Source organism: Phyllobates terribilis, unplaced genomic scaffold (genome assembly GCF_046119375.1).
Source record: "Phyllobates terribilis strain yellow unplaced genomic scaffold, ASM4611937v1 Scaffold_7__3_contigs__length_470593459, whole genome shotgun sequence".
In the NCBI taxonomy this organism is placed as follows: Eukaryota; Metazoa; Chordata; class Amphibia; order Anura; family Dendrobatidae; genus Phyllobates; species Phyllobates terribilis.
In genome coordinates, this window is record NW_027362767.1 from 281,947,931 (window position 1) to 281,965,811 (window position 17,881).

Consider the following 17,881-nt stretch of genomic DNA (forward strand, 5'->3'; position numbering starts at 1 on the left):
GCGATACCGGGAAATATAGTGGCGGCTGGGGACCGAGTATGGACACCCGGCCGCCGCCGGCATGAGGTTGTGAAAAGCTTCCGCCTCCATGAGCTTAAAAGGCCATATTTCAAGTGCAAAAAGCTGCCCAGAAATCTGGCAGTTTAGTGTTGCGGCCTGTGGGTGGGTGGCTGGCTGCATACTTGCACTTGCATTCCAAGTAACAGAAAACTAAGCAGATGGTGGCCTCTATCATCATCATGGCCTCACCTCGGCACTATGAACTCTACTGAAGGAGAAGCCAGGGCCCGCCGGAGGAGTCTCCGGTTCTCTGGTGGTGGGCCCATCCAACCCTGCCGAAAAGCAGCCCTGGCTAAGAAAAATGTGGGGGAAGGTTCCTGGACACTCTATGGCTGCTTTTTTAATGTGGATCGGCCATGCTTACGCATGTTATTTCTCAAAACGCATTACAGATCAGGCCATTGTCCAACTCTGTATTCAAGACATTAAATGCGCAAAGAAAGATGTGTGTGTGTCAAAGCACCACCGACAAGTGCGAGTTGATGTTGGATGGGCTGCCATTGCTTCTGCAACAAGCTCAATTACAGGACTTCCTGGGAGAAATGACACACAGGGTAGATACGGTTTCCCTCTATGCCAATCCTTTCACCGAGCTAAATACAACTCTCAGCAAAAAAAGTTGTGGACTGGCTCCGTACCGTCCCTGGCTACATTCACCTGTCCACGTGTTTGTGGTTTGGCGGTCCTTCCCAGTAAGTGCACTGGGGAGGGCACGGGTAATATTGTGGGACCCGTGCTTGTAGAAGGCGGAGGCGATATCAGGAAATATAGTGGCGGCTGGGGACCGAGTATGGACACCCGGCCGCCGCCGGCATGAGGTTATGAAAAGCTTCCGCCTCCACGAGCCTAAAAGGCCACATTTCAAGGGCAAGCAGCTGTCAAAAATTTGGCAGTATAGTATTGCAGCCTGTGAGTGGGTGGGTGGCTGGCTGCATACTTGCGCTTGCATTCCAAGGAATGGGGTAGGGACAACTGAACGCTGCAGTGGGACAAGGATGTTGACGGTGATTGTTGCAAGTCGGCAATGACAGGTGCATTGCGGGAGGCATCTTCGCATGCGCCAAGGATCACTTATGATGGGCACACTTATGCAGTGACCTGGGAGTCAGAGATGCTTCCAGAGGTCTTCCCCATGCTGTTCCCATGTCTTTTCAGCACTGTATGCATGTGTCTGATGATGTGTCACACACCACATGGCCAGATAAGGTTATAAAATGTTAAAATGACATTTCCCAGTGAATGCATATGTCTTGGTTGAAAGCAATTCAAAAGTGCAAAAACGCATCAAAAACGCTACGTGTGATCATAGCCCAAGGTGTGGAGGAGTATTTTTGTTTTTGGTTATTTATTTCGCCTTATTTACAAGTCATTACCCTGGAAAAGATGCTCCTTAACATATTTCCCAGGAAAATCCATTTTGGTTTTGCTTTCAGGGGTCTTCCCCATGCTGTCCCCATGTCATTTGAGTACTGTTCCCATCGATTTGGGCAATTTTTAGGCCCTCTGCAGACCACCCCGCTGAACATAAGAGCTTACACTCTACATGAGAGAGGACCCCACTGACTATAAGAGCTTACACTCTACAGGGGATAGAGAGAGGACCCTGCTAATCATAAGAGCTGACACTCTACATGAGAGAGGACCCCACTGACCATAAGAGCTTACATATTATAGAATAGAGAACCCTGATGATCATAAGAGCTTACACTCTACAGGAGAGAGAGAGAAGACCCCGCTGACCTTAAGAGCTTACACTCTACAGCAAAGAGAGGACCCCACTGATCATAAGAGCTTACACTCTACAGCAGAGAGAGGACCCCACTGACCATAAGAGCTTACACTCTACATGAGAGAAGACTCCACTGACCATAAGAGCTTACACTCTAAATGAGAGAGGACCCCACTGACCATAAGACCTTACATACTATAGAAGAGAGGACCACACTGATCATTAGAGCTTACACTCTAAAGGAGAAAAAAAGAATGCTGCTGATCATAAGAGCTTACACTCTACATGAGAGAGGACCCCACTGACTATAAGAGCTTACACTCTACAGGAGAGAGAATCCCACTGATCATAAGAGTTTACAGTCTACAGGAGAGAGAGAGGACCCCGCTGATCATAAGAGTTTACAGTCTACAGGAGAGAGAGAGGACCCCGCTGACTATAAGAGCTTACACTCTACATGAGAGAGAGAGAGAGAGAGAGAGAATCCCACTGATCATAAGAGCTTATACACTACAGAAGAGAGGACTTCACAGATCATAAGAGCTTACACATTAGAGGAGAGAGAGTACCCTGCTGATCGTAAGAGCTTACACTCTACAGAATAGAGGACTGCTGACCATAACAGCTTATGCTACAGAAGAGAGAGAGAGAGACAACTTCACTGACCATAAGAGCTTACACTCTACAGAAGAGAGAGACCTATCCAGTGACTCAGGAGATGGAAAATGACTCTGCCGTACAAACTCTGCTCCACTGGGAACCGCTGATCTGTGATGGCCCCAGTACTGACCACCACAGTACAAGGTGTGATAATCCACCAAATGTCATAGCTGCAGGGCATAATGGGGAGCCTGATCAGCCACACAAAAAGACATGAGCCCTTTCTCTAATGCTTTTGCGGTGTGGGAAATGGTGCTGAGCAAAGTTTTTTATTTTTATGAACAGCAAATTGTATTGCAGTGTTTGAATTTGCATGAAATTGCAAATTTCAGTACATTTGCCTGTAACTCAATCCTCCAACAATTGATCTGATCATCTCTACTCCTAAGCCATCACTACCACCACTTCTCCATTTCTAATGAAAACCTTAATTTTATAACCTTGGCTTTTCTTTGGGAGGCTTCACCCCATCCACTCCATGCACAAATGTCCTACTGTAATATTTCTTAAATGTTGTGCTCTTGTTTCAGTCATTCATTTGTATTATGAAGGAGCCTCTGCGCTAAAGCAAAAATTATAAGGTTCTGATTAGCCAATAAAATTTTGTACATAAAAGTATTTACATGCATTTCGTCTACAATCTTCTTTCGTGATGGGGAAATAATTATTTTTTAAAAAGATACAAAAAAAAAAAGTCCCCTAAATCCATAGTTAAATGTGACTGTCTACTTGAGAAAGTATGCATGTTGCAAACATTTGTTGGAACATCTGTTTTAAAGTTTTACATTCATACATGCCACATCAATATACAGCACCCTGTTTTACGTGCAGGGTTTTGGACATGTATCTTTCTAGCATTTCATATTACGTCATTTTTGGAAAGTGGGTTGAATTTTGTTGAACAATGTTTTGAAAAAAAAAAGCAGACAGAACTGTGCATCTCTGTTTTTGCACACTTATTTTACTAATCTAATTTGATAACCATAAATGTCACATCTATACTGCGGCCTGCTGCCACATTTTGCTTTCTATAGTATTTTTTATTATATTCTCTTTGGCAAGTGTTGAATAATGGGGTTGAAAAGATTGTCAAAAGTTAGTTATAGTGTTGTAGAAAATGCACAGTAAAAGAAAAATGGCAGTGGCAATGGACAAGGTAGTATAAAAGAAAGAAAAAAGCTATATCACGGCTAAAATGTGGGAGTGCTAACAGCAGAATGACCACCACCACAGGCACCAGCAGTAATAATGCTAAACACAGGACTAGAACTCTATAGCGCCACCTGTTGGAAGCAGCGAGCCTATAAGTCACTATCGACCCTTTAACGAGCCTTTTAATATGACTTAGGATAAAAGCCAAATCATAATCCCAATTTGCAGACACGGTGTTTCAGGTTACTGCCCCTCATCAGTGCAAAGTATAAGATCTGATTTGGCTAGATGAGAGGCTCAGAACTGAGGTCTAAGGGGTAACGTTTCGCCTTGTCGAGAGTGACATACTGACTATATAGAGCTCTAGTCCTCTTCCTCTGTGAAGAGACAATTTGAATATTCAGCAAACCTGGTAAATTTGAATTTCAAAACATTTGTTCATCTCTAGTACTGTACATTGAATGTATATACAGAATAAGAAGCAGATCCTGATAATTACATCCGTATACAGGAAAAAATATCTGGAAACACATCCAAGAGGAAAAATATTCAAAACAACAAATTTATTAGATCATCTTTAAAAACATGATAGAAAAAAATAGGGGTGGGATTTTTTTTGGATGTGCACCACCTGAGGACTATGTCTGCTGATCTGTTGTACAGAGGGTGAGCTGAAATATTTGGTCTTTTTTGTGGGTTTGAGAATTACATCTTGTATACAGGACAGGAGAAGTGGTACTGTGCAGTATCTATATATACAGCATAAGTCCCAACTTTTTTGAGATGTGTTGCTGCCATCACTTTTTGTAAATGAGTTTATTTTTCAAATGAAATGGAAAAATGGCCAACGTTCACCTTCTGATCTGTGTGCTATGTTCTCCTGTCAAGAAAATAGGATTATAAGATATTTCCAAATCATTGCATTCTCGCTTCTTTGCATTTTACACAGCGTCCCAACTTCTTTGGAATTAGCTTTGTGTATACTACTATATGCACAGTTCTACACGTTATACAATTATATCCACAACACTACACTATTTACTGTATGTACACAGCTCTACCGGATATACGGTACATATACACAGCTTTCCACTGTATACTACATGCACAGCTTCACTCTATACTTTATAGTGTATACACAGCAGCACTACACTGTATAGTATAAACACATACTGTATAAACTAGATTGTTATACTGTGGACTCCACATTGTACAGGCAAAGGACCACACTCAGGCTTGGACTGGCCCACAGGAGAACAGGAGAATCCCCCCAAGGGCCACCACCCTCTTATATGAGCAGGACTTGGCACAATATACTGGAATCACCATGTACAGATAAAGGCGGCATCTTATTCATTTAGCAATCTACCCAGTCCATTGTTATATAACTTTGTGGTTGAGGATAATGTCACATCTGCAGGAAGCTGAAAAGTGGGACCCTGGAGTTAACTATTGGTGGTCTCTTGACACCCCAATCCGACACTGACACACACACAGTGTAACACAGTGACCACCGCTTTCTCTCATGCACAGGCAGGGTTGGACTGGCCCACCAGAGAACCGGAGAATCCTCCGGTGGGCCCTGGCTTCTCCTTCAGGAAAGTTTATAGTGCAAACCTTGCTGCTGCTATGGGGCTGTTGAGTGGGAGAGAAAGGTGGGCCCTCAGAATCAAATCCCCTGGTGGGCCCAATGTTCTTCAGTCTGACACTGTGCACAGGATAGGCACACAATCGGTAACATTCACCCGCAGCTGCTGGGCAGAGGATTCTGCTTCTATGCTACTTCGAAGCAGAGGCTTGAGATGGAACAGCGCATGGTGTGCTTTGCTGGGTTTGGTGTACAGGACACAGTTTCTCCTCTATTTATGTCCATCTCCTTTCTCTTTCTGGTCAGGTCATGCTTGCATTGCTCATCACAGTCTTTTTTGCGTATCACAGTACAATCTATGAATAAATGTTAAAGACATTATGGCTGGTGTTTTTTTCCACCTGACGCTATGATGGTTGGCAACCCAGCTCTATGGTTGTCTTTCCTGCCCGTATCAACCAATCACAGTGCAACTTAAATTTTTCCCTTGTAAAATACAAAATAAAAGCTGCTCTGTGACTGGCTGCTATGGGCGGCAGAGACATTTATTCTGTTAGACAGTTTCCTAAGACTTCACCTATATCTTTAGCTGCTTGAGAGGAAACGCACAGGGAAAGGGAAGGTGGAGCAGGGCGGTTAGTGCAGGAGGGTGAGCGCTGCCCGGAGGGATCTGATTGCTAATGATGCCAGACGCTGACATCCTGTCTGTCTACACATTAGTGCATGTACTAGACTGTCAGACTTGAGATCATATGACCCAAATTCTGAAAATGAAGGTGGGAGATGCATAGATGTAACTTCGGTGGTATGAAATACATTACACAGCGAGAGTTGGTGAGTAATCATTTTATATACAAAACAACAACAAAAAAGTTGGAGTGCTTCTTTAAGTGAAGGGTAATTGGTTTCCATTGAGAAACAGTGATGTAGGTTATATAGCATAATGCTCACTTTTAATATACCAAAAATGCAGTATCGTTCCTGTACAGGGATGGACGTAACATGTGTGTTAGCTTTGCACATGTACAGGAGATCAAAAGGCACTTTTTATTCTTTATTACACTGCATGGTAGAGGCTGATATGACGACACTTCTTGGACAACTCCTTGTCATACCCCACGCTTAGCCCCAATAAAATAAAGCGTATACTCCTCTACCGTGCCGGCTTCTTTTCAGTGGTATCTGCACTTGCTCTCCCCAGGGTTCTTGCGCGGTTGTTGTGACACGTGAGCCAGATGCCGAATCAGCGCTGGCGTCACTGTCCTCGCCTTCGGACAAATTGAACATGAAGAGGAAGTGAGACAGTATCCGCAGCCCTCTACATGTTCAATTCGACAGAAGGTGAGGACAGTGACGCCAGCGCTGATTTAGCGTCTGGCTCACGTGTTACAACAACCGCCTCGGGAGCCCAGGGATCGCGAGTGCCAACACAGCTGGAACTGCGCCGGCAAGGGAGGTGAGTATAAGCTTTTTTATTTTATCGGAACCAAACATTTAAATGAAGAACAGGTTGTACTAGTAGTGGGGAACCCCTTTAAATGTTTTAATAATGAGTCATTCTGTTATTATTGACCTATTTCTGACTACGGTATTGTAAGCATTGCAAGGCAGACCTGAATTTGGGGAGCCTTTCCACTGTCCCAGGAGGTCGGGGATATGTCTCCACTTAATCTATATCTGTATCCTCAGGACCAGATACAGTTGAACACAAATGGTGGAGCAAGGAGCTGAAAGATACCTGCTTCTCCATTCCATCTATGTAGAGACTGAAGGTACTGCACGGACCTTTAGGTTATGTAACATTCTCATGTCCATGACTGGGCAGCAGAGATCAGCTCGGTCATCTGAGCCCTTATGCTGGCAAGTGTGATGATTGTATAGTGAGGGCATCATACTGTGTGGAGGAGAAATGAATGCATTATACTATGGGGGGGGGGAACTGTGGAAGCATCAAACCGTTTCATTAGGCAGTGGGAACATCATCATGTGTGTTGGGGCTGTGAGTAAATCATACTTTGTGGGTGGGAGGACTGTCTATAGTGTGGAGGGGCTGTGGGGCATTGTACTGTAAGTGAGGCACTGTGGGGGCATTATATTGTGTGTGGAGGACACTGAGATCATCATATTGTGCATGAGACTATGGGGGAAATCACAATGTGAGGGGCATAATACTGTGTGTATGGGGACTGTAGGAATCATACTGTGTAGGAGAGAATGTCCCGTTGGTGCATCATACATTGAGTGGGGGAAGCATACTGTGAGTGGGGCAGCATACTGTGTGTGCACTGTGTGCTGGAGGCACTGAGAGGGCATAATACTGTGTGTGATGGTAGCTCCCAGAGACACGCAAAGGGGCATCATATTGTGAGTGGGGGCAGCATACTGTGGGTGGTGTGCACTGTGTCCTGGAGGCACTGAGATGGCATAATACTGTGTGTGGTGGCAGCACCCGGTGACACGCAAAGGGGCATCACACTGTGGGGGAACTTTAATAGACCTCACAAGGAGCAATATTTTGGTGTGGGCACATATAAAATACTGGATGAGGTTAGGAAAGTCACTTAGCATAAAGTAAAAATTGCCGCAGTGTGCTACACAGCATGTGTCCTATTTTCATAACTTTCAATTTGGGAGGTATTGTATATTGCATGTACCATAAATGGCCGTGTCCAAGGACAATACTCACAATTGTTGTAGTTCTTGTAAATTAGTAAACAGTGATGGAGACAGGTCTACAATCCGATTAACAGAAAGATCTCTGTAAAAGGATAAAGCAAAATAATTACACAGGTTATTTTCTGTGTTGTGAATGGTGTCTCCAATTTCACTTTACATCTAACACATTTTTTTTTTTAGAATTACCTTTCCTTAATTTTCTGTACTGCACACAAGACTTAAAGGAGCTGTCGGTTTTGGTCATCAGTTTTTTTGCATGGGGTAAAAGATGCTCTTTGTAGCTGCTCTCTGTAGTGGCTAATAGGCAATGGTCCTTAACAGGGTTAAGAACACAGAATGTATTAAAGGGGATCTGTCTCCAGGTTTTTGCCATTTCACCTGAGATCAGCATGATGGAGGGGAAGAGACCTTGATTCCAGCGATGTATCATATACTGAGCAGCTTGATATCTTTTTTATACAATTCCAGTTTTATCTGCTGCAGATCTAGCAGTTCTCTGAATGCTGAGCTCTGTATAACCCCGCCCACACCCCTGATTGGCTGGTTTCTAAGCTTGATGTAGGATCATTTATGGGCAGGTTTGTGGAAACCCCAACAAGAGGTGATGCTCTTTTGGATCTCATCATTTCTATCAATGCAGAGCTTGTTATAAATATCACTGTTCGCGAAAACCACCAGTGACCACAATGTTATTTCATTTTGTTTTACACTGTAAAAAAACTATTTTCGGGCGGGGAGGGCAAAAATGCTTAATTTAAAAAAATTGCAATTTCCACAGGTTGAAGTCTGTATTTCAGGACATTGGCTGGGAGCAGCTTTTGTCAGATAGTGATAAAAATGATTAATGGGAGCGCGTTATATCTATATTGGTCAGTCAGACTGAAAAATGGATTCCTGTAGATAACAAGCTTAGATAGGAAAAATTAAACCCCACATGGCTTACACCCCCAGATAGGAAGGCTATTAATGACAAAAAAGGGCATATAAAATATATCAATCTAAGAGGACAACTCTAGCATTTCAAAACTACAAGGTTGAACAAAATCTATAAAAAGTAATCAAATAAGTTAAAGTAGAAAATGAATGGCAATGAACAGCAAGTAGCCAAGGAAAGCAAGAAAAATACCAAGAAATTCTATAAATATATCAATACAAAAAAGATCCACACAGGCGGGTCCCCTAAATAATTGTAACAGGGAATTGATCTCTAAGGATCAAGAGAAGGCAGAATTACTAAAATCTTTATTTATGTACATACTGAAGAAAACAAAGTAGCTGATGTACTCGATCACAGTATTCTTAGGATGTCATCTAATATACTCAGTTGGTTATACGTAGATCTGGTCCAAGTGAAGCTATATAAAACCAATGTGAACAAGTGCTCGAGCCCAGGTGGGCTGCATCTAAGGCTCCTTAAGGAACTCCGTTCCCTTGGCCCCTATACATCATTTTCAGAAACTATTTAGTGACTGGTACTGGACAATTCTAATGTAGAGCTCATTTTCATAAAGAGCTCTGGGTCTTTCCAGTGTAATTATAAAGAATTAAGCTTAATAATTAGTGATGAGCAAGCATGCCCGCCACTGCTCGGTATTCGCCTGAGCATCTCAGTACTCAAGATGCTCGGAGCTCGCCGAGTACTTGCGCGATGCTCGGGCGGATGCTCGGGTCCCCGTCCTGCATGTTTGGCGCTATTTAGAGCACCAATCAACATGCAGGGATTGTCTGCCATTCACTGTAATGCCGCAGCCATGTTGATTGTGGCATTACAGCAATTGCCCAAATCGATGGGAACATGAAAAGCCGGCAATTCATCAGCCGCATACAGTTATAACATCGGTACCCGACAATTTAGAACAGAAAGAATAGACATACATACATTAGATAGATAGAAACATGTCAGTCACATATATAATAAGTACAGTGATAGTGTTGGTTACTGTACTTGTCATTTATTGTTAAAATAAAGGATTTATTAAAAAAAAATTGGCGTGGGGTTCCCCGTAATTTTAGTCTCTAGCGGAGGTTAAGCAGACAGCTGGGGCAGATGTTTGAAGCTGGGAAGGGGGTAATACCCATGGAGCTTCCCAGGCTACCAATATCAGCCCCCAGCTGAATACCTAGCCTTTACTAGCTATTAAAATGGGGGACCCAAAAAAAAATGACATGGGGGCCTCTATTTTAATAGCTAGCAAAGGCTAGGCCGACAGCAGGGGGCTGATATTAAAAGCCCAGGAAGGGTGCCATGAATACTGCCCCCCTCCCAGGCTAGAAACAACAGCCCTCAGCCACCCCAGAAATGGCGCATCCATAGGATGTGCCAATTCTGGCACTTAGCCTCCCTCTTCCCACTGCCCTGTAGCGGTGGCAGTGGGGTAATAGGGCTGGGGTTGATGTCAGCTTCTAATGCTAGCTGACATCAAGCCCAGGTTAGTAATGGGGAGGCGTCTATAAGACACCCCCATTACTAACCCCATAGTGAAAGTGAAAAAAAACACCAACACCCAGAATAAAATCTTTTAATTGAAATAAACACACAATACTTTAATATTCTAAATTAAACTTTACTTACCATAACGCCCATTCCAGCTGAAGCCAATGTCTCCTGCAATAAAAGTAAAATAATTAACCAACCTCATCCTTACCTTTCCATGGTTCCCACGATGGATCCAGCTCTGCTACATTGAGATGGCAGGCAGCTTGCCATGCCGCAGAGACACTGAGAAGCCTTGCGCTCCTCAGTGTCTCGCTGTGACCGGCATCCAGATGAACTCCTCATGCACGTCACTGACAGCGTGGGAGAATTCTCCTGCACATGCGGTGCCGGCAAATGACGTCGCCGCGTGAGCAGGAGAATTCTCCCACGCTGTCAGTAACATGCGTGAGGTGAGCCGAGTTAATTTGACATGAAGCTGACATCAGCCCCAGCCCTATTACCCCACTGCCACCGCTACAGGGCAGTGGGAAGAGGGAGGCTAAGTGCCAGAATTGGCACATACTATGGATGCGCCATTTCTGGGGCAGCTGAGGGCTGGTGTTTCTAGCCTGGGAGGGGGCCAATATTCATGGCACCCTTCCTGGGCTATTAATATCAGCCCCCAGCTGTCAGCCTAGCCTTTGCTAGCTATTAAAATAGGAAGACCCCACGTCATTTTTTTTGGGGTACCCCATTTTAATAGCTCGTAAAGGCTAGGTATTCAGCTAGTGGCTGATATTAGTAGCCTGGGAAGCTCCGTGGGTATTACCCCCTTCCCAGGCTTCAAACATGTGCCCCAGCCAGCTGCTTAACTTCCGCTAGAGACGAAAATTACGGGGAACTCCACGCCAATTTTTTTTTAAATAAATCCTTTATTTTAACACTAAATGACAAGTACAGTAACCAACACTATCACTGTACTTATTGTATATGTGACTGACATGTTTCTATTTATCTTATCTATGTGTGATGCTCTATTCTTTTTGTTCTAAATTGTCGGGTACCAATGTTATAACTGTCTGCCGCTGATGAATTGCCTGCTTTTTAAAAGAGACGGGTGTGTGAAAATGGGAGGGCACTAGTGTGTTCCGAGTGCCCTGCTATGTTTTTCATGCACCCTCCTATATACCCTGCCTGCCTGTCTGCCTATATATTCTGCCTGCCTGCCATGTTTGTTTCATTGTGCACTGCTCCCATCGATTTGGGCAATTTTTGACCTTCTGCAGACCGCCGGGCGGGGGGGGGGGGACCGCCAGAAAAATGCTTGAGTTTCCCATAAACTTACATTGGGCTCGTTGCTCGGGTCGAGCACCCAAGAATCACGATGTGCTCGGCCCGAGCTACGAGCACCCGAGCATTTTAGTGCTCGCTCAACACTATTTATAATATCCAACATGGGACAAATGTTTGAGGCTCTTATAAGAGACTATATACAGGACTATGTGGTAGAGAATAAGATTATAAGTGATCGCCAGCATGGTTTTACTAAAATCTAATCTGATTTGTTTCTATGAAGAGATGAGCAGAAACCTGACCAGACTGGTAGCTGTAGATGTAGTGTTTTTGGATTCTACCAAGAAGTTTGACACAGTCCCGCACAGAAACCTTATGGGTAAATTAAGGTCTATAGGCTTAGAAAATAAGGATCATAATTGGATCGAAAACTGGTTTAAAAGCGAGGATTAATTGCATTGTTTCTAGTTTTGCAGATGACACCAAGCTATGTAACTGCATAACTATTATTTACAACCCCAATTCCAAAAAAAGTTGGGAGGCTGTGCAAAATGTAAAGAAAACAAGAATGTGATGATTCCCTAAAAAGTGTAAAAAAAACTTGATTCATCTGATCACAAAAGTTTTCCATTTTGCTTCAGTCCATTTTAAATGAGCTTTAGCCCAGTGGAGACGGCAACATTTCAAGTTGATATATGGCTTTTTCTTTGCATGATAGAGATGTAACTTGCATTTGTGGATTGCACGACTGTTCACAGACAATGATTTCTTGAAGTATTCCTGAGCCCTTGTAGTGATTTTCATGAATGAATCATGCCTGTTTTTAATGCAGTGCCGTATGATGGCCCGTAGACCATGAGAATGTAATGTTGATTGTCACCCTTGTCCTTTGTGCACATGGATTTTTCCAGAATCTTTTGATGGTATGTACTATAAATGGTGGGATAGTCAAAGACTCAAAGTCTTTGCAACTTTACATTGAGGAACATTTTTCAGAAATTGTGCTACAATTTTTAGACGCAGTTGTTCACAAATTGGAGAACCTCTGACCATCTTTTCTTCTGAGAAACTCTACCTCTCTAACATGCTCTTTTTATACACAGTCAAGAAGGGGCAGGAGCCGTACTTGTAGGCAGAGGCCCACATGACTATAATTGGGCCAGGAGAGAAAAAATATGTTCGAATGGGGGCTATGGGATTGGATCAATAGGGGGTGGGAGGGGACAGTAAAGGGGGTATATAAGAAAAAGTGCGGGAAAAGGGGCCATCCTGTGGGGACAGCAATAGGAAGAGTCCCCCCGCCCACCTTTTTTTTTTTTTTAGATGTGGTGCCCTCGAGATTGGGGTTACGGCTGAGGGTAAACTAATTCTATGGAAAAATACTTTGTTCTACATGTGCCGGATCTTGTAGCCCCAAGGACCTCCCCCAATTCTTTCATTGGTTATTGTTGTTTATTAATAAATGGCCACTGTGGCCAATTATATCCAAAAGAGAGGCTCCTGAGTATTATTATTATTGTAAGTTAAGTGGTATGAGAGATTGAGTGGGGGGGGAAGAAAAATAATTAATATAAGGGATTGTTTCAGGAGAACGAATTGGGCCATATACAGTCATGTGACTTAGTTAAAAACAGCTGGAATGTCAATGTTCATTAGTACGACTTACTTTTCCAGCTTTTTGTTAACCCTGTCCCAACATTTTTGAGGTGTGTTGCTGCCATCGATTTCTGAACGAGTTATGTTTTTCAAGTGAAATGGAAACATGCCCGACTTTCCACTTCTGACTAGTGGGTTATACCTTGGTGTCAATAAAATATGACTACAAGAGACTTCCAAGTCATTGCATTCTTGTTTTATTTAGATTTTACACAGAGTTCCAACTTTTCTTTTGAAATTGGAGTTGTAAAAACATTACTTATAAAATTAACTTGTTGCTGAATTTACGAAGAGATTTATATATTATACTAGATGGTGGCCCGATTCTAACGCATCGGGTATTCTAGAATATGTATGCGTCCGACCGGGCGTGACTAATCAGTGAAGCAGTGTTTAAATGGGTTGTACACTACTTTAAATTAATCCCCCAATGTATCCCCCCAGGGCCCCTAATGAATTTTGGAGGACCGGGGAGCGAGGCCGCCGGTCGGGGTACTTCTGCTGCGAGCAGCCGGGAGATGACCGGCTAGCACAGGGTGAGCATGTGAGGGAAATGACCGGCTAGCACAGGGTGAGCATGTGAGGGAGATGACCGGCTAGCACAGGGTGAGCGTGTGAGGGTGAGCGTGGGAGCGTGTGAAGGTGAGCGTGGGAGCGTGTGAGGGTGGGAGTGTGTGAGGGTGAGCGTGGGAAGGTGAGAATGTGAGCGTGTGAGGGTGAGCGTGTGAGGGTGAGCGTGGGAGCGTGAGAATGTGAGGGTGAGCGTGGGAGGGTGAGAATGTGAGCGTGTGAGAATGTGAGCGTGTGAGGGTGAGCGTGTGAGGGTGAGAATGTGAGGGTGAGGGTGTGAGGGTGAGGGTGTGAGGGTGAGCGTCTGAGGGTGAGCGTCTGAGGGTGAGCGTCTGAGGGTGAGCGTCTGAGGGTGAGCGTCTGAGGGTGAGCGTGTGAGGGTGCGCGTGTGAGGGTGCGCGTGTGAGGGTGAGCGTGTGAGGGTGAGCGTGTGAGGGTGAGCGTGTGAGGGTGAGCGTGTGAGGGTGAGCTGCTAACGGCCGCCATCTTGTTCTGAAATCCCGCATTGCTGATTGGCCGTGGCCTGACCAATCAGCGACGTGGGATTTCCTGGACAGACAGACAGACAGACAGACAGACAGGATAAGACAATTATATATATTAGATTTGTATTATGGATTTATTACCAACACAAGTCAGAAAACTAAAGCACTTACAGGATTGAAACAGCCCCATGATAAAGGCATCACAAGCGCCCACTGACCAATTCAAGTAGGGGGTGTGAGAGTATTAAAATTGCACATGGATAAGGCTTGTGTAGGACGCCAGTCGCACAGATTGTGTGCACAGTGTTTGGTTTACACCCTATTAGTGACGCCCATACTATTAGATTAGGTGGGCTGCCCAGCACTATATAAGTGCACCCCCACAGGGACAGGCATTGTTGGGCTTGGCTGCATCCTGCATAAAAATGAAAAAAGTGCAGTAAAATAAAAATTTGCATGAGCTATTGGTCAATATTTTGGTCAAAATACGCAAGTTTGTAACCAGAGTCAAGGGTCTTCCTTGGCTTTAGAATCTCTACAGTAAAATCAAAAGCAAAAACACAGCAAAAGGGCATAATACATTAAAAAATATAACAGAAAAAAGGTCCATAAGACTAAATATGCAACATTGATATCCACTAGTAACATGTTGTCCTGATGAACTTATAATATATATTTGTAAGGTAATTATGTAAAAATATGAAACTCTCACACTCCTAGTTCTATGACAAGACATGTGTACTCACAGATCCACTAGTTTGTTCATCTGGGTTAACGCTCCTTGATGAATATTGCTTATCTTGTTCCTGCGCAGGATGCTGTAATGAGAAAATCACAAGTGATTGAGTCACTCAGAGGAAGGCTGATTTTTTTTTTTTTTTTTTTTTTAAGTACCACCTTTTTATGATAGGGAAAACATAGGCACATCGCTATGTATCATGGCCAAGTGCTATGTGGGTTCAATATTGAATCATAGCTCAGTTAACGGAAGAAACTATATGATTATCCTCAAAATTTGTTTCTGATTAACAATCTAAAAAAATCATTAAGTTTTTATCAGGCTTTTTCTCTTTCCTAATTCCTTTACTGCTCTGGATCACTAGGGATGAAACATTTTATTGTGGTCTTTGTTTGTGTTTTTGCATTCTATGTGTGGTATATGTATGTGTCTGTGTGTGTGTATATATATATATATATATATATATACACACACACACACACACACACAGGGTGGGCCATTTATATGGATACACCTAAATTAAATGGGAATGGTTGGTGATATCAACTGCTGTGAAGATACGAGATGTGCAGCATCTTAAACAACGGATACTGGAAGCCTGTGCTAGCATTTCTTCTGCGATGTTGCTATCAGTGTGTCAAGAGTGGGAGAAGAGGGTTGCATTGACAATCCAACACAATGGGCAGCACTTTGAACACATTTTATAAGTGGTCATAAACTTGTACAAAACTCATGAAAGAATAAAGTTACGTTAAAACCAAGCACACCATTGTTTTTCTTATGAAATTCTCAATAAGTCTGATGTGTCACATGACCCTCTTCCCATTGAAAAAAATAAAGTTGGATCCAAAATGGCCGACTTCAAAATGGCCGCCATGGTCACCACCCATCTGGAAAAGTTTTCCCCCTCCCATATACTAATGTGCCACAAACAGGAAGTTGATATCACCAACCATTCCCATTTAACTTAGGTGTATCCATATAAATGGCCCACACACAAATATAGGAGAAAGAGAGGTCACATTCCAAACATAGCAACAAAAAGGGGAAAAATTAACATGAAAAAGGCTCACACCTTGAGCCGAAATGTGAACCTTTGGCATGTTTGGAGTTCTCTCTTTCTCCTATATTTTATCATTATCCATTTGCCAGTGAATTTGGGGGACTGCACCCACATTTTACAAGACTGGTGTAACTCCACTTTATTATATATACACGTGTGTAAAAATATGTGTGTGTATGTATGTAAATACACATGTGTTTTTGTGTGCGTGGTGTATGAATGTGCGTGTGTGTGTATATATATATATATTATATACATATATATTATGCATGTGTGAGTGTTTATATATGTAGGTATATGTGTGTGTGCATACTATTTCTCCCATTGTGTAACAGATTTATCAAGAGGCTACACCTCATATTGGTAAATTGTTAAATCTAAATAGACAACTGATATTAATATATTGATAAATTTCCTTAAACAGCTCTAAATCCCCTGCTGCCCTTTGGAGGACATGTGAAGCTGGCTACCTACAACCATACCTCCCCACTTTTGAGAAATAGAAAGACGGACAAATCATGCAGTGCGCGTAGATTGATGCGGCTAATTTTGGCCACGCCCCTGGTCACACCCATTTCTAATTTTTTTCTCCCCTGGCAGGAGGAGAAGTCAGGGGGACAGTGGAAGTGCGGGACATTCAGCAGACGCCCGAGACTACTGCAGGGCATAAACTCAAATCCGGGACTGTCTGCTGTATCCAAGACATTTGGGACTAGAGATGAGCAGATGGATTCCCGTGTCTCTGGTTCATCATCTATATGAGTGCTACCTGGCGGCTGGATAGGAGGCCGTGAATCTTTTACCTTCCGGTGTCCCTGATGCGGCTTTTGATCACCCAGGTCTGGAGTGACGTCATCTGTGCATCCTGCTCATCTCTAGTTGGGACCTATTTATTTATTTTTTGTTCCCTCATTCACAGTCAGAGCCGCCAGAACTTTCTCATCTTTATGTAGCTTCACTATATGACATCCGTTTTTTTTTGTGACTATAAGGCCGTGTTCACATGTTGCAGAAATACTGTGTTTTTTGTTTCTGCTGGATCCGCACCAAACTACACAATAACAATCTTAGCTGATTATTGCATTTTTGCTGCTTTTTTATGTCTTTTCTCTCTTACTTGATGCTTTTTTGATGCAGATGTGAAGCCGCGTTTAAGTGTTTTTTATAGTACAGAAAAGCTTTGGTCTTGCACCTAAAAAAGTAACTGCAGTTTTTTACATGCGTTTTTTAGGCTCCACATAGAAGCCTCTAGAGAAAAAAAAAAGCACCAAAACCACACAATTCAGCAGAGTCTTTAGACACACAGTGGGAGCAATTTTCATGAAATCACATCCACTTTGCTTGGACAGTAAAATAGAGCAGAATTTCAATGCAAAAAATAAGCAGCAAAAAAAAAAACACCCCATACATGTGAACAAAGCCTAAATATCCAAGCAAAGTGGATGTGATTTCATGAGAACTCCACCCATGGCACGTCTAAAGATGATGCTGAACTGTGCAGCTTTGATGCATTTTTTCTCTATAAAAGAAACACATAAAAGACACAATAATCAGAGGAGATTGTTATTGCATTGTGTGGTGCGGACAACTGCAAAAAATGTGCAGAAGAAAAGCAGTAGAAAAAATGTAACACTTGCACTACGTGTGAACACAGTTTGAGTGTTATATTTTTATTACCTTTTTTTATGGGTTTAATAGAAAAAAATCAGTAACGCCATTTTCTTGCTCAATTTACCGATCACTGTATTGTATGAGTTGTCTTATGTGGGTTGTTATGATTACAGGGACACCAAA

At 42.9% G+C, this 17,881-nt stretch overlaps 1 protein-coding gene across 1 annotated transcript in view; it reads right to left on the reverse strand.

Annotated features, from left to right (window-relative positions):
- Nucleotides 1-17,881, reverse strand: part of LOC141154650 (relaxin receptor 1-like) — a 382,748-nt gene that overhangs the window by 44,393 nt on the left and 320,474 nt on the right. The window contains exons 11-12 of the mRNA XM_073640924.1: nt 15,032-15,103; nt 7,876-7,947 (exon numbers count right to left, since the gene is read on the reverse strand). Of these exons, the coding sequence (XP_073497025.1) occupies nt 7,876-7,947; nt 15,032-15,103 (144 nt within the window). The remainder of the gene's footprint in view (nt 1-7,875; nt 7,948-15,031; nt 15,104-17,881) is intronic.